Source organism: Zootoca vivipara, chromosome 2 (genome assembly GCF_963506605.1).
Source record: "Zootoca vivipara chromosome 2, rZooViv1.1, whole genome shotgun sequence".
Taxonomy (NCBI): domain Eukaryota; kingdom Metazoa; phylum Chordata; class Lepidosauria; order Squamata; family Lacertidae; genus Zootoca; species Zootoca vivipara.
Window position 1 is genome coordinate 33,877,267 of NC_083277.1, and position 25,619 is coordinate 33,902,885.

Genomic DNA, 25,619 nt, shown 5'->3' on the forward strand with positions numbered 1-25,619 from the left:
TCCTGTATTGTCTCTCTGAAGGGAGCAATGTGATGAGATCTATCCATGGTGTTGGGGAGCTGATGACCCAAGTTGTGCTCAGGGGTGGAGGGTTCTTGCCCATGGCTCCTCTTGCTGCTGCCCCAGAAGGTAATGTGAAACAGGTTGAACCTGAGAAAGAAGACATCCTGGTAATGGACACCAAGCTGAAAATCATTGAGATACTTCAGGTATACTTCAGGTGACATAGCTTAGAAAACTATATTGACGCAAGAGCTGTACTGTCATGCTTACGTTGTTGGGGTTTATTTCCATTCTAGACCATTGTTCTCTTTTTGACAGAATTAGAAATGAATAATTTTTTCACTGGATGGATTACATGTAAGCTTTAATAAACATTGTTACAAATACTAACAACAAAATACTAATAACAATTACTAATTGCGAACAGTTGCAAATGTTTAACCCAGGCATCCCCAAACTTTGGCCCTCCAGATGTTTTGGACTACAATTCCTATCTTCCCCGATCACTGGTCTTGTTAGCTAGGGATCATGGGAGTTGTAGGCCAAAACATCTGGAGGGCTGCAGTTTGGGGATGCCTGGTTTAACCCATGCCCTCATTTAAAACATTAAAACCAGTTACATACTTTAAAACGTTTGTGTGCAAGGTAACTTCAAATAACCCAGCTCCTATAAAACATTGAGCAGTCAGATTGAAATACAGACATTGTTCAGGAGAGTTGGACCAGAACAATGCAATGGAGGTGTTCAGAAACCTGCATGCTCCCATGACAGTATTTCCAAGGCTTCATTTGAGTTCCCCTGCAGATCCTATTTTGAAAGCTACGGCTTTGCAACAGGCTGCCTGACATTCAGTGTGCTGTGCATTTTCATCAACCCATCTACCCATCTGGAACTGGGGCAAGGTTTCTGGGTCAGGGTGCATAGCCCTGGGATAACTACTGAAAAAATGCATGGAAAAACTAGAAGGAAACTGAAACTTTTTGTGTCAGCTCTTATAGCCTGTGCTACTCTTAGATAAATGCCATGAGGAAGAAGTGGATAAAGCCCTTTTTTAAAAAAAAAGTCGAAGGCCTCAGGTTCATTTTCTGGCATTCTGCAGCTAAAACATCAGGTCACAGGTGGCAATAAAGGGAACTCTCTACTCAAGACCCCGAGGAGCTGCTGCCAGTTAAGGTACACAGAACGGGGCTTCATGAGCAAGGCAGTTCCTTTCGTTCCCTAGTTATACTTACCGTGTTTCCCCTTTTTTAATACGTAGTCAAAAAGTAAGGCATGGCAGGGTTTTTAATCGTTTGAGAAACGTAAGACATACCCCGAAAATAAGCCATACTTCCGCGACGTGCGGAGCAAGACCACCTAGCGCCCCAGCCAGCTAGCAGGACCCAGTACGCCGGCCGCAACAGGAGGAGGAAGCCTGCCGGGTTGGGTCGGTGCCCGGAAGCGGCGGCTGCTGCTGCAGCGCCGATAAAGCGTGCAGCAGTGCCGCACGGAACACTGAGGGCACAAGCCAGCAGGACCCAGCTCCTGCAATGCCGGCCGTGGCAGGAGGAGGAAGCCTGCCAGGTCGGGTTGGCGCTCGGAAGCGGCGGCGGCTGCAGCGCTGACAAAGCGCGAAGCAGCACCGCTCTCCCTCTCTGTGTGGGTGTCAGTCTCTTTCTGTGTGTGTGTGTGCGCGCGTCTCTCTCTCTCTCTCCCCCCCCGTGCGTCTTTCTCTCCCCCCCCTGTGTGCGCGTCTGTCTCTCTCTGTTTGTGATCGCGTCTCTCTCCCCCCCCCCGACAGAGAAAAGGTGCCGCGCAGGTTCCTCTTCGGCTCGTCATTCAGCTGCCCCAGCCTCCTCGCCGAGAGCTGACGCCGCTCCTCTCCTCCTCCTTCCCTTTCCCCCCCCTCCTTCCGTCGGTCCGTCAGTTGGGGTTGCGCGCGCCAGAGCCGCAGTCCCAAGCCTCGTCCCCCTCGCGCTTCCCTCACTAACATCTCGGAGCAGGACGGGTCCCAGCCTCCCTCCTCATTCCCCGGCCAGCGTGAGAGAGCCCGGGGAGCAGCCTCTATACCTCTGCGCGCACACACACACGGCCGCCGCTGCCTTCGAAGCCATGGCAGCAAGCGGCAAGCCGAAGCAGGAGGAGAAGCACCTAAAGCTGCTGAGGGAGATGAGCAGCCTCCCAGTGCTCCCACCCAATCGCGAGTGCTTCGACTGCGACCAGCGCAGTCCCACCTACACTGACATGACGGTGGGCAGCTTCGTGTATACCTCCTGCTCCACCTCACAGAGTGAAGTCCCCCCCGTCCCCCCCGTGTGCACGTCTGTCTCCTAGGCAGGTGGCCATCCAGCCTCAGCTTAGAAGCCTCCAAGGAAGGAGAGCCCTTGATTCAGGATGGGGGAGGAGGGGAAACGGAGAGAATAGAAGAGGCAGAAAATGCGCGCGGGAGAGAGCGCCAAGTTATACCGGCACTTAAATAAAAAAAGACACCCCCTGAAAATAAGCCACCGTGTGCTTTTTTGAGGAAAAAAAGTTGTAAGACGGTGTCTTAAAAAGGGGGAAACACGGTATACAAATTTATTGGTTAACTTGCCGAAATGTATAAGCACGAACTGGAAGGGTAGTACTGACCAATGCTGCCAGTGTGAATTAAAACAGGAAATACCCAGAATGACCATCTTCCTACTTTTACTTAAGGTAGAACAGGGAAAAAAATCTGATATATTGTGTTGTTTTGAAAAAGGTGGTATGTGTTTCGTTTTGCGTGTTTCGTTTTGTGTATGTTTTTATCTAGACACAATATGCATCTATAATATATAATACAAACTAGACCAGTAGATTTTGGTTTTCATAGCAGGAGTTACTTTTGATATCTAATATATTTTAAATGCATGTTTTAAGCATGTGAAAGGGAAGGTCCTTGCTTTTAAAAATGCAAAGGGGGGGGGAGGGTAATGAGTTGTGCTATTGAAGCTTCTTTTTCTTTTTCTTCTTCTTTTTTTTAAAAAAACTATGGAATCATCAGTTCATTTTGAATGTGAGATTGGATTATAGAATCTCATGCCTTCTGTGCATATTTAAACATGAGTTTGATGAAAGCAATGCACAGACACCTGATTCACCTACAGGAAGCAATAACCAAGAAATGCCAAATGTACCAGGTCAGTTACATGTTCTCTTAAAGTGCTGTAAAAAAATTCTTAGGTGCCGATGTGTGCCACTTGGTATATTCCAGGGGTCGGCAAACTATGGCCTGTGGGCTGGATCCAGCCCAATTGCCCTGTGGACGGTCCGTGGATCATGTGGAGTCTGTTCATTAACTTTTTGTCATTTGGTTAAAAAAAATTCTGTGCCGCCATTTGGTGGGGCGCCATCCCCCCCCCTCACACACTGTGGCGCCTCCTCCTGGCTTCTCCCCACCCTGCATAGAGGAGGAAGGGGGCTGGGCGGAGCTGGCTGAGCGTCATTTGGGGTAGCACCTCTCCGGAGCCAGCCAGCCCTTTTGGGCCACTCGTCCCTCTGCCGCCACCAGCCTCTGCTGCTCGCAAGGGGAGGCACAGGAGCCGCGGTTGGCAGAGCGCAGTGCAGTGCCTCTCCGGAGCCAGCCCGCACTTGCGACGGCAGCACCATAGGTAGGCAGGGGAGGGGAGAGGCTGGGAGAGAGGGGGTAGAGAGAAGCCCCCTCCGCCGTGTGCGCGCGCACATGCACACACAGTCTGGCTAATAATAATAATAATAATAATAATAATTTATTTATTTATACCCCGCCCATCTGGCCGGGTCTCCCCAGCCACTCTGGGCGGTTTCCAACAGAAGAATAAAACACAATAATCTATTAAACATTAAAAGCCTCCCCGAACAGGGCTGCCTTCAGATGTCTTCTAAAAGTCTGGTAGTTGTTTTCCTTTTTGACATCTGTTGGGAGGGCGTTCCACAGGGTAGGTGCCACCACCGAGAAGGCCCTCTGCATAGTTCCCTGCAACTTGGCTTCTCGCAGCGAGAGAACCGCCACAAGGTCTGGGGGACAGTGAACCAGCCCCCTCCAAAAAAACGTTGGCTGACCCCTGGTATATTCCCTTAAATTCTAATGACTTATTGGACAATTTGTGAACAAAAGCAGGAAAACAGCCATTCCATTGTCTATGTGGGGGTTTATTATTATTAAGCCAGGTACAATAATATACTATCAAACTATAATGACTTTGTAAATTGGGGAAACACTGCTCCACATCTTGAAACCCTGTAAGGAAAATTTCTGTAAAGAAAACCCTGTGAAGAAAATAAAGGAGAAAGAAAGTACTAAGATTATCAGTATGCATAGTTATTGAGCTTATCCTTTGCAATTTGTTTCATTTTTTTAAAAAAATATTTTCAAAAAAGTTTAATAAAGAAATCATATGTGCACAGTCTCACACTATGGAAGACATGAGTTCCCTTTGAAACCATGTAAGGTGGAGGCTGTACAAACTGCTCCATTGCTCATCTGGAAAAATCCAAGGCTGCCTTTAAATATTGCGTGTTTGTGTATGGATGCAGGCATAAGCTTGCATGCACACAATACCCTCACATATTCTACTGTATAGTTTGAAACAGCTTCACACAGCAGTTGCCCATACAACTGAAATGGATGCCAATTGGATTAAATTTATACAATTATACAATTGGATTGAAAAACAACCTTTTGGATTTCCTTTCACAGAGGATTTCCTTGCCTTTCAGCAGAGGATTCTTAATAGTGTAGTTTCTAGGATGAAAAGAATGGTAGCTTGCTTCCTCTGCTCCCCTTAATTAATTTTAAGCTATATTTCCAGCTTGGCACAGAACACAAAACTGTTTGTTTTCCTTTACAGGAGCTCTTGACTTTGAACACATCGAAGAGCAAGCAGAAGGGATATTTGGAGGCAGGAAAGTAAACTATTGTGATTTGCATTTGTCTATTCTGAACTGTATGTGAAACTGCTTCTGGACAGTTGCAGCTCACAGTTCTTCAGAGGAGCAAGTCACTTGTACTAATCATTCATGTACCCATTTGCTTGTCCATTAATTGCTACTTTAATTACCATGGATGAGTTAAAAGAATTATCCATGTATGTTTCCTAAGGTACTTTCTAAATGAGAGGGCAGGGTGGGAATGTAAACTGTATTCTTGCAGCTATGGTTTCATGACCCCATTGTCCACACACACACACACACACACACACACACGAGTGTTAAGAATACCATACAGGAGAACAGTATAACAGCTGCTTGTGAAACAAGACATCTCCTCCCTCTCCTCCCTGCTTCAGTTCCCTGTGCAACCCCAGAATCTGCCCAGGAGCATTGGGGGGAACCCCCTGGAACAGATGTGGGGGGGAAATATGGGGGCTGGAGGGGAAAGAATAAAAACTGGATGTCCTGTTGTACAGCAGATTTTGGTGGTGCAAGCAAGTCGTCATTGCTAAATGTCACCCAGAATATTTAATGGGATAGATACGTACTCCTAAAATGAAGAAGAACGTAAATCAAAGAAATACACTTTTAACTGATGGGAGGAGGAGAGTTGGCCAATGGTTGGGTAGCACTGCCCGGTCGGACAGCCTTGCTAGTGTTTGCTGACATGCAGGATATATTTTAAAGGCCATTAGGGGGAAAATAACTTTTTTTAAAAATAATTTTTTCAGAATGGCAAAAGGGGGAAAGACTTTGCAGAATCCAAGGTGTTAGCTGTGGAGGGAAGCCTAGAGAAAGAGTGACTATGAGAAGGGCTGCTCTTTTAAAAAAGTGTCTATATCAGGGATGTTGCTGGGCTACAACTTCCATCTTCCCTGATTACTGGCTGTGCTTGTTGGGGTTCATAAGAGTTGGGAGTCCAGGAACATCTGAAAAGCCACAAGTCTCCCACCTTGAACTAGATTAATCAGAGAAAGGTAAATACGTTTTTAGGGTGTTGCTAAGTTCCAATAGAATAAACGAGGCGAAGTGCTGAGATTGTGCTGGTGAGTTGGTGAGATTGCTGCATTACAGGGAGTTGGACTAGATCAATGGTTCCCAACCATTTTTTGGCCATGCCCCACCTAAGCATCTCTAAAATCCTGATCCCCCCCCCCCGGTGACATATAATTTTTATTATTCAAAAAGTAAACAACTATTCACGTGGAGGAAGCCTAAAAGGCCATTAACTTGGTCTAAACAAGCTATCAAATTGCCCCCCTGTGGGGCGTGTGCCCCACGTTGGGAACCATGGAACTAGATGATCCTCTGGGTCCCATCCAACTCCACAGTTTTATGATTCTAATATGAAAAAGGGTGCCCTTCCTCCATTGCCACTGGTAGCTTACAATGTACAGCGATACCTCAGTTTTCGAACGTAATCCGTTCTGGAAGACTGTTCGAGTTCTGAAATGTTCAAAAACCAAAAACTTAATAGCCGACAGCTAGGCCTCAGGATCTTGCACTCAGCCGAAGCTGCATAACTTGTTCGACTTCCGAGGCATGTTCATCAACGGAGACGTTCGAAACCCAAGGTACCACTGTATTTGAATATGAATTTGTGGTGGTTTTTGGTTTCTCTCCCAACATCAGATAGACTTACACAGTTATGGAAGCTGCCTGGAAGTTCTTGGATGGAAGTTCTTAAATGGAACCATTCCCCACCACCACCACCCCAATTTTACTTTATATTTTTTTATTATTTTCAGTGAAGAGAATACACCACTAGATTTGGATGATCATGGTGGCAGAACTTTCCTTAGAGTATTACTCCATTTAACTATGCATGACTACCCTCCTCTGGTGTCTGGAGCCCTTCAGCTACTCTTTAGGCACTTTAGTCAGAGGCAAGAAGTCCTTCAGGCCTTTAAACAGGTAAATGTAGTGTTCTATACCGTCCACACTTTCATTCTAAATTTGTGTGATGATGCAAGGGTGTTATGCAACTAATGGATTGCAATTCATGTAAGGTCCAACTGCTTGTCACCAGCCAAGATGTGGACAACTACAAGCAGATAAAACAAGATTTGGATCAGTTGAGATCAATTGTGGAAAAATCTGAACTCTGGGTGTATAAAGGCCAGGGACCTGATGAAACGATGGATGTAACGACTGGAGAGAATGAACATAAGAAAAAGGAGGTAAAAATAGCTTTTGTCTTTGTTTCATTGCCGGTGTAGCATAGTGGTCAAGAGCAGGAGAGTCCCTAGTTCAAGTTTCATCTGAGCCAGAAGCTATATACAGTAATGGTGGCTTTGGGGCAAATTGCTTTCTTGCAGTCTGCATTTTCTGTGCTGCCCTCTGCTCCCAAACAATGTCGTTGCCTAACCTGGATGGCTTTTGTGAAGGTGACTGAGTTGATTAACATGAATAACATTTCATTGTTGTACGCAACCTTAAAAGTATTATATTTTAAACATAAGCTCTAAAAGACTTTAGCAAAGTTATGCTAGAATCGTAGTTTTATGGTTTTGATTTCCCTCTCTTCTCCCATCCCCCTTTTCGTCTTCCTACACCTTTGTTGTTGTTGTTGTTTTCTCTTTCCACAGTTTATGTTTATTCCCCCTGCTCCCGGCCAGTTGTATAGTTGTTCATGTTTGTGCAATATATTATTAAAGCTACATTTACATATTTATTCATTTTTAATTCATGGGATTCCTGAACTTCCTCTAAGAGGTGTCTTGGTCTGTTTCCCAGCTGCTTTAAACCCTATAAATCTGATTTATCTCCTTTTTTGTTCCATTCATCATGTTATATATGCCTCCTCTAACCTCCATCCCCTGTCCTGATGCCTCAACCACCTCTTCCATAGTTATTCACATTAAACTAAAGTTTAGAATAAAAGACCAATAATGCAGTGAGGATATATATGTGTAATATCTCCTCACTGTTTACAGTGGTACCTTGGTTTAAGAACAGCTTAGTTTATTAACAACTTGGGTTAAGAACACTGCAAACCCGGAAGTAGGTGTTTTGGTTTATGAACTTTGCCTTGGAAGCAGAACATGTTGAGTGTGTTCCATTTGTAAATTGAGTCCCCCGCTGCTATGGGAAAGCACACATTGGTTTAAGAATGCTTTGGTTTAAGAACGGACTTCCAGAATGCATTAGGTTCATAAACCAAGGTACCACTGTACTTGCAAACAGTACCACTAATCATACTGTGCCTTTAATGTAACTAGTATTTTTTTTTAATGCTGCAGTTATATTATTGTGCTGCTATAAGATTTATCCATTTAAAGGAATGTGTGTGTGTGTGTGTGAATATATATACCTTAGGTAAATAGCACAAGTGTGTGACTTGATAGAAATACCGCTGTTAAGTTTAAGTTTTTATTAAAACTGAATATTGGTGAAGGGAGAAAGAAAACTTCTGGAGAGTTTTTGGTGTGAAATAGCTACTAAAATTTGTACTAATGATCACCAGAATTGGTGATGGGGAGGAAGGGAATGCAATAAATTAATAAATCTTGCTTGTCCCCTAGGAAGGCCACAGCAAACCACGGAAACCCGAAAGCACTAGTAGCTATAATTACAGGGTGGTCAAAGAGGTAAGACTCATCCTTTCCCAGCTGCCCATTACTTTTGCTGCCTTCTTCATTTCTATGAGTTGAGGAATGCTATGAATATATACCTTTACCTGTCTGAATATGGAATATTCCTTGCCTCCTAGAAGATAATAGGCTGCTGCGCACAAATAGCTCTGTACGTATACTGGAGCCTTTGTATGCCAAATGAGTTGTTGGATCATGGCACCTGGGTATATAGTATGTATAAAAACTTGGTTTAATTAGATCATTAAACTATCATAGTGCTATGGACTAGACTAATGAAGTACGGACAATTAATATACATGTTAATGATTTATATAATGCATGCGTTAAAATGTACTCAAAGTGTGAGCTTTAAAATAATCTACACAGGTTTACCACTGGTTTTTAGAAGGAAAGAAAGAAAAACTTTATGCAACATTGTTGTACAATTTCCATGGACAGTCTTTCAGTCTTAACATTAATTCTAGTGTTATATTCAGGGTTGTGTATGAATGAAAGAAAACAGAAAGAAAAGCTACATGGGGTATAAATTAGGCAAAAGAATCAACTTTGTCCACAGCATTATGGTTCTTTTGGTCCTTTTGGAAAGGGCAAGGAAGTTGTGTGATGCAAAGAAGGCTTGACCCCTGTACACTGGAAATAATACTTACTGACATAAGAGTTTGAGATTTTTGCCTGGCATTGTCTGAAGCAGCCACTTCCCCCCCCCCACCTACAAGTGTTTTGGATTGAATCTCCCATTAACTCCAGTCAGCACGGCCAACAGGAGTTGTAGTCTGAAACATCTGGAAGGCACCAGAAGACTTGCCATTGTAGCACTAAAAGGCTGAAGCTCATTTTCCTTGGTAAAGGAAAGCCAAGATACCTTAGCCAGTGCCAGTTTCCTGTACATGCATGGTCATCCATGTCATCCAAATGTAATTGCTGTGTCAATTGCATGCAACATGGTGTACGCATTTTTGTCTTTATCTCCTTAATTTCACTCTGCTTGTTTAATGTTATTCTGCGATCTGTTGAAAGTGAGCTTTTCCTTCAGCCTGTCTGGAAAAAGAAAAACATTAGTATGTCATCTGGTGCTAAAAAAAATGTGTTTCTGCAGATTTTGCTTCGACTTAGCAAGCTTTGTGTACAAGAAAGCATCTTGGTCAGGAAAAGCCGGAAGCAGCAACAGAGGTTGCTCCGAAACATGGGCGCTCACACTGTGGTCCTGGAGCTCTTACAGATCCCGTATGAGAAAGTGAGGTTTGCATGCATCAGTTACTTTACAATCCATCAACAAACCACTAAAGTGTCTTTGGATCTTTCTAAATTTTGTCTCTTACAAGTTGCATTGAGCATCAAAGGAGCAGTTGCTAAATATTCATGTCTTAAGGAATAATTCATTTGTTTGGGGTTTATTGAAGCAGTTTCATTGCAAGGACGAACAAAATAGAAACTAAGGTTTATATAGTCATTCCTGGCTGTCTCAAGGAGGCATTGGGCATAACATTACAGAGGTGCCCCCAAGGTTTCTGAGTTTTTCTTGTACAAATCCTTCGTAAGTCAGCTGAGGACTTTCCAAGCCTTTTTACCGTGGAAAGACAAATTGAAGCTGTATAGTTCACACAGTGGTCATTGTTTTAAGTCACAGCAACAAGTTGGTTTACCTGCTTTAAATGTCCTTATAAAAGGGCAATATGCTATACTGTATCAGTAGCTGTACATTGCTGTGGTTCAGAATGGGGGGGGGGGAGAAGCATATGTGTTCCATTTTCAGTCTTGAAGTCCTCCAGTCCACACAAAGAAAAGCATTGTGCTGGAGAAACTGAGAAGGAAGGAGATTTGTGGCTCCTTAGGTAAGGAGTCTGGACTCATAAATGGGGGTGGGTGGGTAAAGCAGGAGGGAAGCAAACATAGCAGCCCTACAAGTATTTTAGTTAAGAAGCAGAAAAATAAAAATAATGCAACTCGTTCTGGCTGGTATTTCAAGGCATATTGTTATAGATGTTTATACATCGTCCAAGCAATGGGTAGCCAGTGTGGTCACCTCCAGATGTTGTTGTACTCCATCTCCCATGATCCCCAGCCAGCATGGACAATAGTTGGGGATAATGGGAGTTGTAGTCCAGCAACCTATGGTTTTGCATCCCAGCTCTTGTCACCACATTGGCTACTCCGGGTTTACGCAAATGGATTGTGCCAAGTAGGAATTAAATAAACCTCTTAAAACATTTTTTTTAATGTTACCCATTATGTGGACCTCCACATATTGACCACTGGCTAAAGAGCACGGGCAGCTTCACTCACAACATGGTCTCTGAAAGAAAAGTGGGACTTTATGAACTTGAATTGCCATCAATTCAAAATGGCTTCTTCCATCATTGCATCCATTATTTATTTCCAATGTTTGCAAGCTGCTTTTTTTAAAAACTATATGATAACAAAGTTGCTTATGCAACAATCAATACAACCATCTGTCATTAAAAATGTTTTTTTAAACAAAGCCACGGATAAAAGTGTAAGTTTAATAAGTAGATAACAGTGCCACTTACTCGAAATGCCTTATGAAATAGAAATGTCTTCCTAAGCCAACAGGAAGGGCGGGGTCCTGACTGATCTCCGCTGGGAGGCAGTTCTACAGAATCAAGCCCACAATACTGAACTCACAGCTTCAGGCACATAGGAGCCATGCATCTTAGCCAGGGAGGTGGGGAACCACTAACAGATATATCTGTTCCTGATCACTGAGATCATAGGGGGAGTAAGACCATAACTGGCTAGGAAATATATTAGAAGGTGTTCACTTGTTCATTTAAACATTAAAAGGTAAAAGTAAAGGTACCCCTGACTCTGGGGTTGCACGCTCATCTCGCTCTTATAGGCCGAGGGAGCCGGCATTTGTCTGCAGACAGCTTCCAGGTCATGTGGCCAGCATGACTAAGCCGCTTCTGACGAACCAGAGCAGCTCACAGAAACGCCGTTTACCTTCCCACTGGAGCGGTACCTATTTACCTACTTGCACTTTGACCTGCTTTCAAACTGCTAGGTGGGCAGGAGCTGGGACTGAGCAACAGGAACTCACCCCGTCACGGGGCTTTGAGCCGCCGACCTTCTGATCGGCAAGCCCTAGGCTCTGTGGTTTAGACCACAGCGCCACCCGCATCCCCATTTAAACATTACAGAGCCTTAAAAAACTTAATCTCCCCCCCCCTCTAATTTATCCCAGTTTGCAGCATTCTTTAAAAAGGGAATGGGAATACTGTTATTTTGAGATTAGAATTGAGCAGACAGGTCAGCTTGCTTAAGCACCTTGTAAATCAATTTAACTTAAATTTATTCTGGAGCACTTGTGCCTTTTAATTCCAGGCTGAAGATACAAGGATGCAGGAGATCATGAAGCTCGCCCATGCGTTCCTGCAGAACTTCTGTGCTGGCAACCAACAGAACCAAGCATTGCTGCACAAGCATATAAATCTGTTTCTCAACCCTGGGGTAAGAAGTTAACTGAAAAATATAGAAGAAAATGCAGACCTTTTCTGATTGGGGGCTGTAACCAGAGTTACTTGAGAGTGGAAATCCACTTTTGCAAAGTAGCTTCCTACACCACACCCCCTGCCCTGCTTACTGCAACCCCCTGTGTTCTCCAAAAGCTCTCCTGGGGGCTGCTTCAAGTTTTCCAAGCAGGGGTGTCTCTTTGTGGGGGAGGAGGGGAAAGGAGATTGTTAGCCGCTTTGAGACTCCTTCGGGTAGTGATAAAGAGTGGGACAGTCATCTCAGGCAGCAAGGCTGTTCTCTAACCCCTAAACCATTTCTGTTGATCTCAGGTGCATGGAGGACAGTGTCCTTTTTCCCAGTGTTGTAGTGAGATTATGCATCTGTACGTGGAGAGGTGGGGTTGGGGGAGGAAATCTGTAATAAGTTGGAAGGAATGAGATGTCTTGCATTGTGCACACTAGGTCTGCACAACTTATGTTCCTTATGCACTAATAACTTACGGTGCAACCTGCCTTTTTCTTCTCTCTACTGGTTTGCTGGAACTGCAAAAAAAGCAGGCCACAACACATTGCTGCTAAGTTGCTTTTGGCATGGTGTAGGCCTATTGTGGAGGTTTTCTAAAGAAAAAGAGAGTTCAAGCAGTTCAGGGACATAGGAAAATATCCTCTAAAGACTTCTGTGTCAATATGTTCAGAAAGCCTGGTTTCTGAATCTTCTCTGACCAAACTCGCCTTCCATCAGCTTGCTTTCAGAAGTTTGTCTGTTAGCACTAAATCTACTGTTTTGCTCTAATGTGCATTCTCTAAAAGCTTCCAAAGTGCTGTGGTGTTGACTTTTGTCAGGATTCACATTTTTCTCTTCTACTATCCCTTTTAATAGATCCTGGAGGCTGTAACGATGCAACATATCTTCATGAATAACTTCCAGCTTTGCAGCGAGATTAATGAGCGGGTGGTTCAACACTTCGTGCACTGTATTGAAACACACGGACGGAATGTCCAGTACATTAAGTTCCTGCAGACAATTGTTAAGGCTGAAGGAAAGTTCATTAAAAAGTGCCAGGATATGGTCATGGCTGAGGTGAGAAGGCTGTGTATACATATTTGTGAGCGTAAAATCAGCCTGAGCGTAAAATGCATGCAAAGAGAAACTAGTTGGAGGACAGGCACTGCTTCCTAGGTGTCAGTATTGTGAAACCTAAGATTAATTGCAATGGGTTGCATCCAACAAAGTTTGGAATTGAATTATTATTTATTTCCTGGCGTTGCATGCAAGCTGGTTGCACATAGGTGGGGGTGATATATTTGTTGCTAACTCAGGAAATATCAGAGCAGTTTACAGTAATATGTACGCAATAACACACGAAGCACAATTTTTTTTAAAAAAATAGCAAAATGGTTAGCTAACCAGGAACATTTTATTAGGAAGTCTCTCCTTACAGAAATTTGCATGTCACCATCACCAATGTCTGGCAGCGAAATGAAAGATTTTCATTTCATTATATTAACTAGCTGATTCTTTTCTGTTTACCCTCAAGCTGGTTATGGACTACTGCTTCCGCAATTTTACTTTTGTTAAAATTGTGTACATTTTAGATGTGTACGTTTTGAAAGTTTGTAGCTTGTACCGGCCTGGTGCTTAGTGGTGGTTTATAAATTTAGGAAATAAATTAAGTGATCAAAACAAGCATTGTAAAGTGCTTTGTAGACTGATAGAGCTATAGAAATCAATCGAGAGAGAGAGAGCATGCATCTTGGTGCATATGAAAACTTAATTACTTTACATTTTCTCTGTTTTTTATGTTTAATGGGACCATAATGCTCTTGTTTTGCCAGCTTGTCAACGCGGGGGAAGATGTCCTTGTTTTCTACAATGACAGGGCCTCTTTTCAGACACTAGTGCAGATGATGAGATCAGAACGGGACAGGATGGATGAAAACAGTGCTCTAATGTATCATATCCATTTAGTTGAGCTGTTGGCTGTTTGCACTGAGGGCAAAAATGTCTACACGGAAATCAAGTGCAATTCTCTCCTCCCTTTGGATGACATTGTTAGGGTGGTGACCCATGAGGACTGCATACCTGAGGTCAGATTCTGTCCATCATCCTTTCTTCCCCTTCCTCTCTCATTCAGAAGTCTCATCCAAATAACTCTCTGGTCACTTCTATCTACTACTCAAATTTAAGGACCTGCTGCTCCCTGACAAGGTTTCTAAGAGGGGTTTCTGTAAGACAGCAGAAGGGTTCCAAGTTAGCTCTTAAAGCAACCATAGCTCCTTCATAATCAAGTATTCAACTTTATAAGAAGTTCAAAACCTACCTATAAAACAATCGTTTTGCCACATTAACCTCACTGTGGTTGTCAGTATCCCTATAATGGGGGGACGGGACTACAGAAGCAGGGTTAAATCCTGTTCACTGCAGATTATTCTTGTTATCAGCAGAACAATTACTGTAACTTCATTATTAGAGATAATTAGATGGCCAGCCATTCCTAAGGTTTTCTTATCACCTGTGTTTTCCTGTCTGCAGGTTAAAATTGCCTATATAAATTTCCTAAATCATTGCTATGTAGACACAGAAGTTGAAATGAAAGAGATTTATACAAGCAATCACATGTGGAAGCTCTTTGAGAATTTCCTTGTTGACATCTGTAGGGTAAGTGTTTTCAATATTTGGAAATATTAAAAAAGCTGAGTGACACAAAGCACCCATAACTGAATCATAGAGTTGGAAGAGACCACAAGGGCCATCCAGTCCAACCCCCTGCCAAGCAGGAAACACCATCAAAGCATTCTTGACATATGCCTGTCAAGCCTCTGCTTAAAGACCTCCAAAGAAGGAGACTCCACCACACTCCTTGGTAGCAAATTCCACTGCCGAACAGCTCTTACTGTCAGGAAGTTCTTCCTAATGTTTAGGTGGAATCTTCTTTCTTACTGCTAATCACACCATATCATATAGTTAACACACATGAAAGTAATACCCATTGCCGTAGTTTCATACATTTTCATTCATCCATGGCTATAGGATTTAATAATAATGATGATACATGGCCATGGCTAATTATATGTACAGAGTACATCTGCGCATGCCTTGAAGGCTCTTCACACAGTCAAGGTTTCTAGCACTATAGTCCTTCTCACTCTTGGGTTGCTTCTAGCTGTAACAAAATAAAGTATGGCAAATTGAAATTAGGTGGGGGGAAATTCTTTGTTCTCTTGACTTGCCGTCTCTTAGTTAGAATTTGTGGGAACTTCTGCCTTCGTTGATGTTGCTACAGTGTTGTACAAATGATGCCTGCAACAAAATGTTGCAGAGTTTATTCTCCCTCCTAAAATGAGCGTTTCTGTTTGGATCTTCAGCTGGCCACTCCCTTTAAGTAGAGAGCATTCTATTCTCTCCCACCCTCATGTTCCAATTTCACTTTCTATTCCATGACCACAGAACACACTCTGTCCTCAATGGGCTGTTTTCTTTTGCTGCCTCAGGTTCCGCCGCTTCTTTTTGCAAACCTTGAAGTTCCCTTGAGAATTGAGGTATCTCACATTTGTCAGTGGCACAATTTTGACTACAGTTCTGGTGTCACTCGTTACTGTCAGGAGTTTGCTGTCAGGAGTGATGTATCACTTGAGTTTATGTCTAGTGTATGATATTTCAGAAAGTGAAAGCTTGCATTTGTCGGGGAATTATCATTATTGAATAGGGTTTTGTTTTTTTGTTTTTTGTTTGTTTTAATGTGAATTGTTTTCCAGACTTGCAACAACACCAGTGACAGGAAGCATGCGGATTCTGTATTAGAGAAGTATGTGACTGAAATAGTGATGAGTATAGTTACCACTTTCTTCAGTTCCCCATTCTCAGATCAAAGCACAACTCTGCAGGTAAGAAAGTAAGGGGAATCAGTTACACCCACCCACACAAAAAGTTTTGTTTTACTATTTTCTGTTTGCTCCACCTGTGAAGCAGAACATCATTTGTGCATATCCAAAGTCCGTTTTGGGGGCCTAATCCGGCCTGTTGGTCGGTTCAATCTGGCCCCTGTGGCAGTTTATTTCCTGGGGTAAAATCCACCCACCCCCGAAAAAACTCAACAACTTCAATCATAAAAAAAGCTCAACAACTTTGGTCTGCCCTCATGCATGTTCACATCATCAAATCTGGCCTTCTTTGAAAAAGGTTTGGGCGCCCACTAGAACACCAACTTGATTTTGAAAATGGCCATTTGGCACAACCTTACAAAAGCAGTGAGTCCATTGCTTCAGTCTTTTCGCGTTTCCCTAAAAGTGTGGGGGTGTGGGAGCTTCCTGCTCGTCTTTAGTATTCGTTTAGTAATGCTGGAGTATGGGAAAGTCCCAAAAAAACAGGAACAATGTGACACATTTCCCCTCCATGCAGACTGTACGCATGTTTCCTGTGATTGCCGCAGTCCCCATGGCTGAGACATGTATTGCTGCCTATCAAGTCGAGCATTCTGTTTCCTATAGTGGGCAGCCATATGCCTGTGGGAAGCCCCACAACAAGCCCATACTGCTGTTCCAAGCAACTGGTATTCAGAGGCATGCTGAGGTAGAATATTAGCCACAGTTACTAGTAGCCATTTTGATACCCGCCGTGAACCTGTCTCATCCACTTTTGAAGTTGGATGGCTGTCACTGCATCTTGTAGCAGAAAAATCTGCCTGTTCCAAATCTCCCACTATTCACTTTGGGATCTCCAGATGGTTCAGTGATCTATAAATAGGAAAAATGAAATTCAGCTTCATTGGATGAGCCCAGGTTCTAGTATTACGAAAGAGGGGGTGGGGAGGACTTCTCTCTATCCATTTTCTCAACACCTTGCTCCTGGTAAACTGAGAAGCTTCTATACATTGTAATATTTGGTGAATTTCTCTAGGCCCTTAATCATTTTGATTGTCCTTTTCTACACCTGTCCCAGCATTATAAAAAAGATTAGGGCCAACATAAAGTGAACAGTTACAGGTAGGTAGCTGTGTTGGTCTGAGTCGAAGCAAAATAAAAAAATTCCTTCAGTAGCACCTTAAAGACCAACTAAGTTTTTATTTTGGTATGAGCTTTCGTGTGCATGCACACTTCTTCAGATACACTGGAAACGGAAGTGTCAGGCCCTTATATATATATATGCAGAGGGTGGTGGGGGTGGGTGGGGATGGGTGATGGGCTGATGGGAGTGGTAAACCTGTGGATGGCTGCTCCATCAGCAGCCGTTAACAGCCATCCACAGGTTTACCACTCCCATCAGCCCATCACCCATCCCCACCCACCCACCCCCATCACCCTCTGTATATATATATAAGGGCCTGACACTTCCGTTTCCAGTGTATCTGAAGAAGTGTGCATGCACACGAAAGCTCATACCAAAATAAAAACTTAGTTGGTCTTTAAGTTGCTACTGAAGGAATTTTTTTATAAAGTGAACATTCATGGAATGTTTGTGTTGGCCGTGCCTCTTAGTCCTGAACAGGGCCAGATTTAGGTTTGATGAGGCCCTAAGCTACTGGAGGTAATGGGGCCCTTTATATATCCAGCTGTCCTTTGACAACAACAAATTGTCACTGTTTTTTTGTGCTGAATATATGCTATATGGTAATTTACGGACCTAATAGGTATCAAAAGCCATTGGCACATAACAAAATATGTATTCTATCAAAGTAATAGTATCTGTCACTAGTCCTCTAAATAGTTTTTCATACGGTGCCTTGCGGGTGGTTTACTATTCTCTAAACAACCCCCCCCCCCACCAAATGCTTCAGTTCTCACATTTTGCAATGGCTATCAGAAACTCATTCAAAAACACGGCTAGGTGTATGTTTGGATTTCATTGCATTCTGGGGATTTGAGCAATACTGGCAGATTAGCCATTGGGATGCATCTGCTGAGTGTGTGCTGATATGCAGCTGCCACAGACACTCTGTTGTGGATCACTTTGTGCATCCAGAGAGAATTGTGAGAGATATTCCATAGGGAGAGGTTAAATGGAATCAATTTGTCCATGCAACTATTTTGGGATTGTGCCTGTGAATGGATCCCATAGAAATACAGTATAGGGAATTTTTCCACAGTTACATCAGGAAAATTGTTATTGTCCCCATGTTGAAACAGAGAGGAAGATGTGATGGCTTGAAAGTCTATCCACGAGTGCTTGAGCTTAACCTGAAATAACATGGATGGCTATATTTAAATTGACTTCTTTCTAATGTAACTGACAGTTTTAGTTCCTGTGGGTAATGACTGCTTTTATTTCCTGCCCATGCTCTTTCAAAATATGTTTCTCCCTTCTTTTCTCTAATGCTTTTTACACACTTTCTCCATATAACAGCAATCAGTCTTTGCCAAACTAAAAGAGGTACTTTTTGGAAGCTCCTTATCTGCTTTAGTTTCTGTGTTAGTGTCACTAACTTCCATTAGCTAGTTGAGATGCTTAAGATGTAGATAATAGCTATGATAATTGGGTTTTTTTAATTGGGGTTTTTTTTCTACTATTGGTAGGCTTGTCTACACATCCCTGGAAAAATATTCCTTTTGGCGTTGCTAAAGGTAAAGGGACCATTAGGTCCAGTCGTGACAGGACTCTGGGGTTGCGCGCTCATCTCGCATTATTGGCCGAGGGAGCCGGCGTATAGCTTCCAGGTCATGTGGCCAGCATGACAAAGCCGCTTCTGGCAAACCAGAGCAGCACATGGAAACGCCATTTACCTTCCCGCTGTAGCGGTTCCTATTTATCTACTTGCACTTTGACGTGCTTTCGAACTGCTAGGTTGGCAGGAGCTGGGACCAAGCAAAGGGAGCTCACACCGTCACAGGGATTCGAACCGCCGCCCTTCTGATCAGCAAGCCCTAGGCTCAGTGGTTTAACCCACAGCGCCACCTGGGTCCCTGACAGTTGCTAGTCCTTGCTAAAATAAAGAGCCTGAACACAATTATTACCCCTGCACTACAACACAGTAATTATATTACTGGTTTAGGAAATGTCAGTCATGGGTGAGATTTGGCACAGTAGAATTCTGATAATCTCGGGGTATCCAGCCTATCCATAGTGGAAAAATATTACAATATATTCCTGTATCTCTTTGTTCCACACTGGTTGGTTATGTTGCTTTCAACCCTGAAGCTAGGAATGTAGACTTTTAGAGACATTTAAAATATATACCGTATTTTTCTGTGTATAAGACTACATTTTTCCTAAATTTTTGAAGTTTAAAATAAGGGGTCATCTTATACACGGATAGTGCATAGTGCATTTTCTTAATTTTGAGTCCCCCCAAAATGGGGCGTCTTATACACAGAAAAATATGGTAAGCTGTATTCCAGAACGATCAAAATAAAAATTATTTAGGAACACTTTTAATTGTGCAATAGAGCCTTAATAATTTCTTCCTCCTTCCTTAAGTTTTAATAACGTTATAGAGCCACCTGCTGGTCAGTTGTAAATTTAATTGCTTTTTTATCCGTAAATTCTTAAAGAAATATGTTTTTTCTATCTTTTCCTTTATCAAGTTAGCGTGCGCTAAGCATGTCCTAGTTAAACTTGATCATCTAAGTCAGTCACAATCTTTTTACTGTTTTACAATGCATATGTAGCTCAGAAGCTCAATGTGGTTTTGCTTTCAAAGTGTCTTGGGACTCCTGAACAAACCCACTAGTTTGCTTAGCATCCTGACAGACCCCTTAGTTCTCCAAATGTAAGAAGAAGCTTTCTGTTCCCCCGCCTCAGACTTACGCTTGTGGGGTGTGTGTTTGTTTCAGACTCGCCAGCCTGTGTTTGTGCAGCTCTTGCAAGGTGTGTTCAGAGTGTATCACTGCAACTGGCTCATGCCCAGCCAAAAAGCATCAGTGGAAAGCTGTATCAGAGTACTTTCAGATGTAGGTAAGAAAACTGTGTGCATGGATTTAAACGTAATATATGCAACATCTGTTACTTTAGATTATATCAGTGCTTATCAGAGCACCTGTTGAGTGGCAGCAAAAGCGCTCCAAGATCCATCTTCTCCAGTTCCCTCCACTATTTTTATAGTGGTTCAAGTGATACTTTTTATTGAGACAATTTGTACTGATGAGCCTGGGAGCCTTTTAAGATTTACAGGCCAAGTTCTGTGCAATCTCAAATTTTACTGCCCTTCGCAATAATAGCAAGTCCAATAAAATATATAATTTGAACTATTGTGTGCCTGATCTGTCTTTGTAACCAACAACACACATGAGATATTCAATTTCTAGCTGATTTTTGAGATGTGACTGGCTTAGTCCCAAGGCATGTGGGACAATGAGCAGATCTGGAGTACCATCACTTAATAAAGTGGTGCTGAAGTTGCCTGGCAAGCTCTTGTCCATTTGAAAGAACAAACAGATTTCTTACTAAACAGATAAAAGAGGGATGAAATAACCATGCCCTACTTTGAATACTCTCCATATTTAGACACCACTATTTTGCCGTTCTAAATCTTTAACAAATTTTTATGCAGACAAACCATGACTTTTTATTAGGCAGTTTTTGTTTTAACCTTACCACTCAGTTATCCAGGCTGACTTGTCTCTCTTGGTTCCTGGTGGATGTTATTCATAGACCAAAACAGCCCTTCCATGTAAATGCTGCTATATGCAAAATATACATAAACACATGTTCTGGGTACAGACAAAATATTTTTCTTTGCCCTTGTTAATACTTCTGGCTTCTCATGTGCTGATTGATGTATATCAATGATTTTTATATTGGTGCAGTTGACTGGATTAGTCAGCAGATTCAAATCTTGTTTATTTCTATTGATCTTTTTAAAAATAAAATAAAAATGACAGCTGAATTCACAAATACTTGCTCAGGAATTCATTGGCTTAAATCAGCTTCATGCAGGTGTGTAAACTTTGTTGAGTAAATAACTATTTGCTGGTTCCTGAAACTGGCTTGAGGCCACATCCATAATCGGTAAAAGGTGAATTTCATTGTGTGCTATGGATGCATGATATGACCTGACACTGAAAGATTAGGTCAGGGGGCAGCAAACTTTTTCATCAGGGGGCCGGTCCACTGTCCCTCAGACTGTGGGGGGCCGGACTATATTTTTTTGGAGGGAATGAACGAATTCCTATGCCCTTCAAATAACCCAGAGATGCATTTTAAATAAAAGCACACATTCTACTCATGTAAAAACACCAGACAGGTCCCACAAATAACCCAGAGATGCATTTTAAATAAAAGGATACATTCTACTCATGTAAAAACACACTGATTCCTGAACTGTCCGCTGACTGGATTTAGAAGGCGATTGGGCTGGATCTGGCCCCCAGGCCTTAGTTTGCCTACCCATGGATTAGGTTCTGAAATCCAGAATTGAGAAGATGCGGAAGGAGACCTCCTCTGCTCTTCCCACAATTTTGCAAAAGTGTATATATCTGGCTGCTGTTTACATTTTTGTTTTTGGCAAGAATATTGACAATGTTCTCAAACCTGCTACGTATGTGGTACCTGGGGGGCTTTTCCATCAGTGCAGAAACGTGCTGTTCATTCTGCATGTTTCACATCCTTAGCCTATGGTTGTTCCTGCCACAAGGTACTGCCAAGGGGCCATGCTTTTCTGTATAACTGAACTGTGTTTAATATACAGTTGTGCATATATTCTTTTTAACTTTAACATGACTCGTGTCGAAGAATGAGATGATTTTAAAGCATTTTAAAGAAATTAAATCTAAGTAGAGTAAAGGAATTTTAATAGCTAGAATAGTTCATTACCATGGTAATGCACAAATATGCTTGCAGTCATTTATGTGCATAATATAGTTTTAACACACTGTTCTGTTTCAGTTGATGTGTGTACTAATTGTACTAATTGTATGGGTCTGACCAACATAGAATAGAGCAGAGCTATTACTTCCCATGATCTGGGTTCTATGTGTCCTTTAAAATAGCCTAAGATTCTAGATGCATCACACCACTGGCTCGCGTTCAACTTGCGATCAAGACACCTAGACCTGGTCTCTCCCTAGTCCTTGCACCCGTTGCTGTTATTTTGTACTTAAGATGCAGGAGTTTTCATTATCTCTGCTAAATTCCAATTCCCATTCCAGCTGTTAAGATCATTTTGAATCATGATTCTGTAATCTTTGATGTTGGCTTCCCCTCCCAGCTTTGGGTCATAGGGAAATTTGATAAGCCACCCCCTATACATCCTTGTCCAAGTCATAAAAATGTTGAACAAAATGTTCCAGGTACTGTAGTGGAGAGAACATGTCAGAAAATCCAATTGCACATGCAGCCTTTTCATCTGCACAATTTTTGATCCAACCCATACAACTATTTCATAGTGTGCTACAACAATGTATTTGTGATGACACGGAGTAAAAAATGATATTTGTTTGTTCTACTCACAACAATTCTCCGCCTCCCACCCCTGAAGTGAACAAAATTCCTTGTTGGAACTTGCCGTAATATATCTAGATTTTGTATGATCAATATGAATAAGCACCTTATGAGAAGAAAAACTTTCTGAAATGCACATTCTGTGACATACTGTTGGATCATGGAGACACTTTCGTTTATCTGTTTCAGCAAAGAGCAGAGCAATTGCCATCCCAGTTGATCTGGACAGCCAAGTAAACAACCTCTTCCTGAAATCTCACAACATAGTACAAAAAACAGCAATGAACTGGAGGATGACAGCAAGGAATGCTGCTCGGAGAGATTCGGTGATGGCTGCTTCTAGGGATTACCGCAACATCATTGAGAGATTGCAGGTGGGTACATAGCACAGTGTTCTAAAAGGATCTTTCTGAACTGGGCAAATGGGCAATAAAATGGCAAAAAAGTGATGCACACTGGGACAGGGGAAAAAATTCCAAATTTCAAAAAATATTCTATTGGGGTCTGGACTGGCAGTGACTGCCCAGGAATGAGCCCTTGGGGTTCTGGTAGATAGCTTGTTGAAGCTGCAAGAAGGTGAAATTCAGTGTTAGGGGTCATTGGGAAATGGATTGAAAATAAAACATAAAACTTTTATAGAAACATATACTGAGACGACACGTTGCATAATGTGTACCGTTTTTGTTGCATCATAATGTGTACACTTTTTGCTGCTATTCTAGTGCTGGAAAAGTTTCAGAAAAGGGCAACCAAAATGACTGAGGAAACATCACAACATTTGGAACTTTTTAGTTAGGAGAAAAGGCAAGTTAGAGGGGACGTGATATAGAGGTATAAGATAGTGTGGAGAAAATGGATCTCTCTCATGGTACTAGAACTCAGATTCCTCCAGTGAACCTGAATGTACTTCTTCACACAACACCTACCGGTAGTTAAACTATAGAATTCACTCCATGGAATCATAGAATTGTAGAATTGGAGGAAATGCCGAGTGTCATCTAGTCCAAGCCCCTGCAATGCAGGAATCTCAACTAAAGCATCCATGACAGACAGCCATCCAACCTCTGCTTAAAATCCTCCCATGAACATAAAGACGATGAGACGAATTCATAAGACTAGAGGATAAGGCTGGTAATTGCAACTGGTCACAAGGGCTATGTTCAGTTCTCCCCTGTTGGAGGCAGTATACTTCTATCTGTTGCTGGGAATCAAAAGCAGGAAGAGTGCTGTTGCGTTCAGGTCCTGAGTGTGGACATCCCATAGACATAGTTGGCCACTGTGAGAACAGGACACTTGACTTGATGAGCCATTGGCCTGATCCAGCCAGAACTCTTCTCATTTTTTATTTTTATTTTTAAGATTTAGATTGTATTTACACGAATAAGGGAAATGGCATTAGTGGCTTGTGCAGGAGGTATTCAAGACAGCATGTATTGCTTCTGTAAGCCACACATATTTCATTTACAGGGATGTGTTTTGCACAATGAGGATTGTATTCAATGTAATTCAGAACCGCATAGATCAGTGTTTCTCAACCTTTTTTGGGCCAAGGCACACTTGTTCCATGAAAAAAATCACGAGGCACACCACCATTAAAAAAGTTAAAAAATTTAACTCTGTGCCGCCCTATATTGACTATATAATTATGACTGTAAGAAACACTTGCCAATTGCTGTGTTGGTTGCAATCTCCTGTAATAAGGCTTCACAAGCCGCTGATTTCTCTGCCAGCACAATCCTTTGCTCAGCAAGTTTCAGGTTGAGCTCATCCAGCCAGCTTCTTTAAGTTTGTCTAAAACCACCCTCCCGTGGTGGTGGCTGTTGAGAGCTGCGCTCGCCCCGCGCCGTGACCCGGCTGGCTTCCTTTCCGGCGAGTCAGCGCTGTCTATTGGCGGCTGCCAGGCACGTGACAATGCAAATTGCCCTTCTCGTCGCCGCACACCAGCCAGCGTCTCGCGGCACACTAGTGTGCCACGGAACAGCGGTTGAGAAACGCTGGCATAGATAACACATTTAGAAAGCTGTGTGAAGTCGCTCCTCCCACAGCACAGTCTAGAAGACATAGACCAGGCATCCCCAAACTTCGGCCCTCCAGATGTTTTGGACTACAATTCCCATCATCCCTGACCACTGGTCCTGTTAGCTAGGGATCATGGGAGTTGTAGTCCAAAACATCTGGAGGGCCGCAGTTTGGGGATGCCTGTTACATAGCATCCTGAAGAAAACTTGGGAAAAGAGGGAAAAGAAGAAGATTTGGAGGAGGGAAAGGTGGAACTTGAACAGAAAGAAGCAGTGAAAGATCGTGTAATATTAGAGGATGGAAAATTATGGCCAGAATGAGAAGCAATTTTCAATACTAACATTGAAAATTTGTGAAACCTGCAGCAATAAAGGGGTGGAAGAGAATTATGATTATTAAATGTAATGTAATGTGGATTAAGATCAAAATATTGAAGTTTTTGGAGAAATTTGGAAGGGGTTTATAGGGGGAAGGAGATGAATAATATAATTGTGTGAAATAGAGATAGATAAATAAGTTGTAAAGTAGAATAGTAATTTTTTGATATTTTAGGACAGTTGGGCAGCCCTCCGCTGCTATTTGCCCCCCTTATACTGTACCCTCTGGTGGCAGGGGAGGGTGATGGGGTGGGGTGGGGTTCAATGGTAAAAAAAGGATTCTTGTTGTTGTCCTACCTCATTCTGGATTCCCCTTGTGGCAGGGGGATGTCTGGGAGGGGTAGGATTTTAAAGTAAAGGATATTAAAATGAAAAGGATTAAAAAATTAGGTGGAAGGGAAATTGCTAAAGAAGATAATAAATGGGAAATCAGAAAGGGGGGAAAGGGGAAGTGCATAAGACAATGATTAGGAAATTGAGGGTAAAGTTATATGTGTAGTGTTGCTATTGTGTTAACGTGTTTGTTCTGACATTGTATGTTTTTTGTTGTTTTTGTTTGTTTTGTTTTCTATGTGTGTGTTTTATGAAAATTGAATAAAAATCATTTTAAAAAAACAACGGAGCAGGTTCGGCTTCCGAAAAAAGTTCGCAAACCGAACTTTTTGGGTTTGGGTTCCAAGTTGTTTGAGTACCAAGGCGTTTGAGAACCAAGGTACCACTGTATTCACAAATCATGCCAGTAATGGCAGGGACACACTCCTAGGTCACTCCTGTTGTGCCTTTCAAGTTGGCAGGCACAGGATTACGCGGCACTGCAGGATACAGTGAACTCCCCAGACCCCACTGAGAAGGATCAGAGGATTTGTACCA

At 42.5% G+C, this 25,619-nt stretch overlaps 1 protein-coding gene across 7 annotated transcripts in view; it reads left to right on the forward strand.

Moving 5' to 3' along the window:
* ITPR1 (inositol 1,4,5-trisphosphate receptor type 1) overlaps window positions 1–25,619 on the forward strand; it is a 216,163-nt gene that overhangs the window by 101,339 nt on the left and 89,205 nt on the right. For 4 of the 7 annotated variants that reach the window (XM_060271358.1, XM_060271361.1, XM_060271360.1 and 1 more), the window contains 14 exons: window positions 22–209; window positions 3,009–3,144; window positions 4,834–4,885; window positions 6,661–6,829; window positions 6,925–7,095; window positions 8,440–8,505; window positions 9,608–9,745; window positions 11,854–11,979; window positions 12,862–13,062; window positions 13,818–14,069; window positions 14,515–14,640; window positions 15,738–15,866; window positions 19,749–19,869; window positions 22,543–22,727. In XM_060271358.1, the coding sequence (XP_060127341.1) occupies window positions 22–209; window positions 3,009–3,144; window positions 4,834–4,885; window positions 6,661–6,829; window positions 6,925–7,095; window positions 8,440–8,505; window positions 9,608–9,745; window positions 11,854–11,979; window positions 12,862–13,062; window positions 13,818–14,069; window positions 14,515–14,640; window positions 15,738–15,866; window positions 19,749–19,869; window positions 22,543–22,727 (2,060 nt within the window). Of the gene's footprint in view, window positions 1–21; window positions 210–3,008; window positions 3,145–4,833; window positions 4,886–6,660; window positions 6,830–6,924; window positions 7,096–8,439; window positions 8,506–9,607; window positions 9,746–11,853; window positions 11,980–12,861; window positions 13,063–13,817; window positions 14,070–14,514; window positions 14,641–15,737; window positions 15,867–18,491; window positions 18,540–19,748; window positions 19,870–22,542; window positions 22,728–25,619 lie in introns of all 7 variants that reach the window. The other 3 variants (XM_060271356.1, XM_060271357.1, XM_060271359.1) reach the window with 1 other exon arrangement.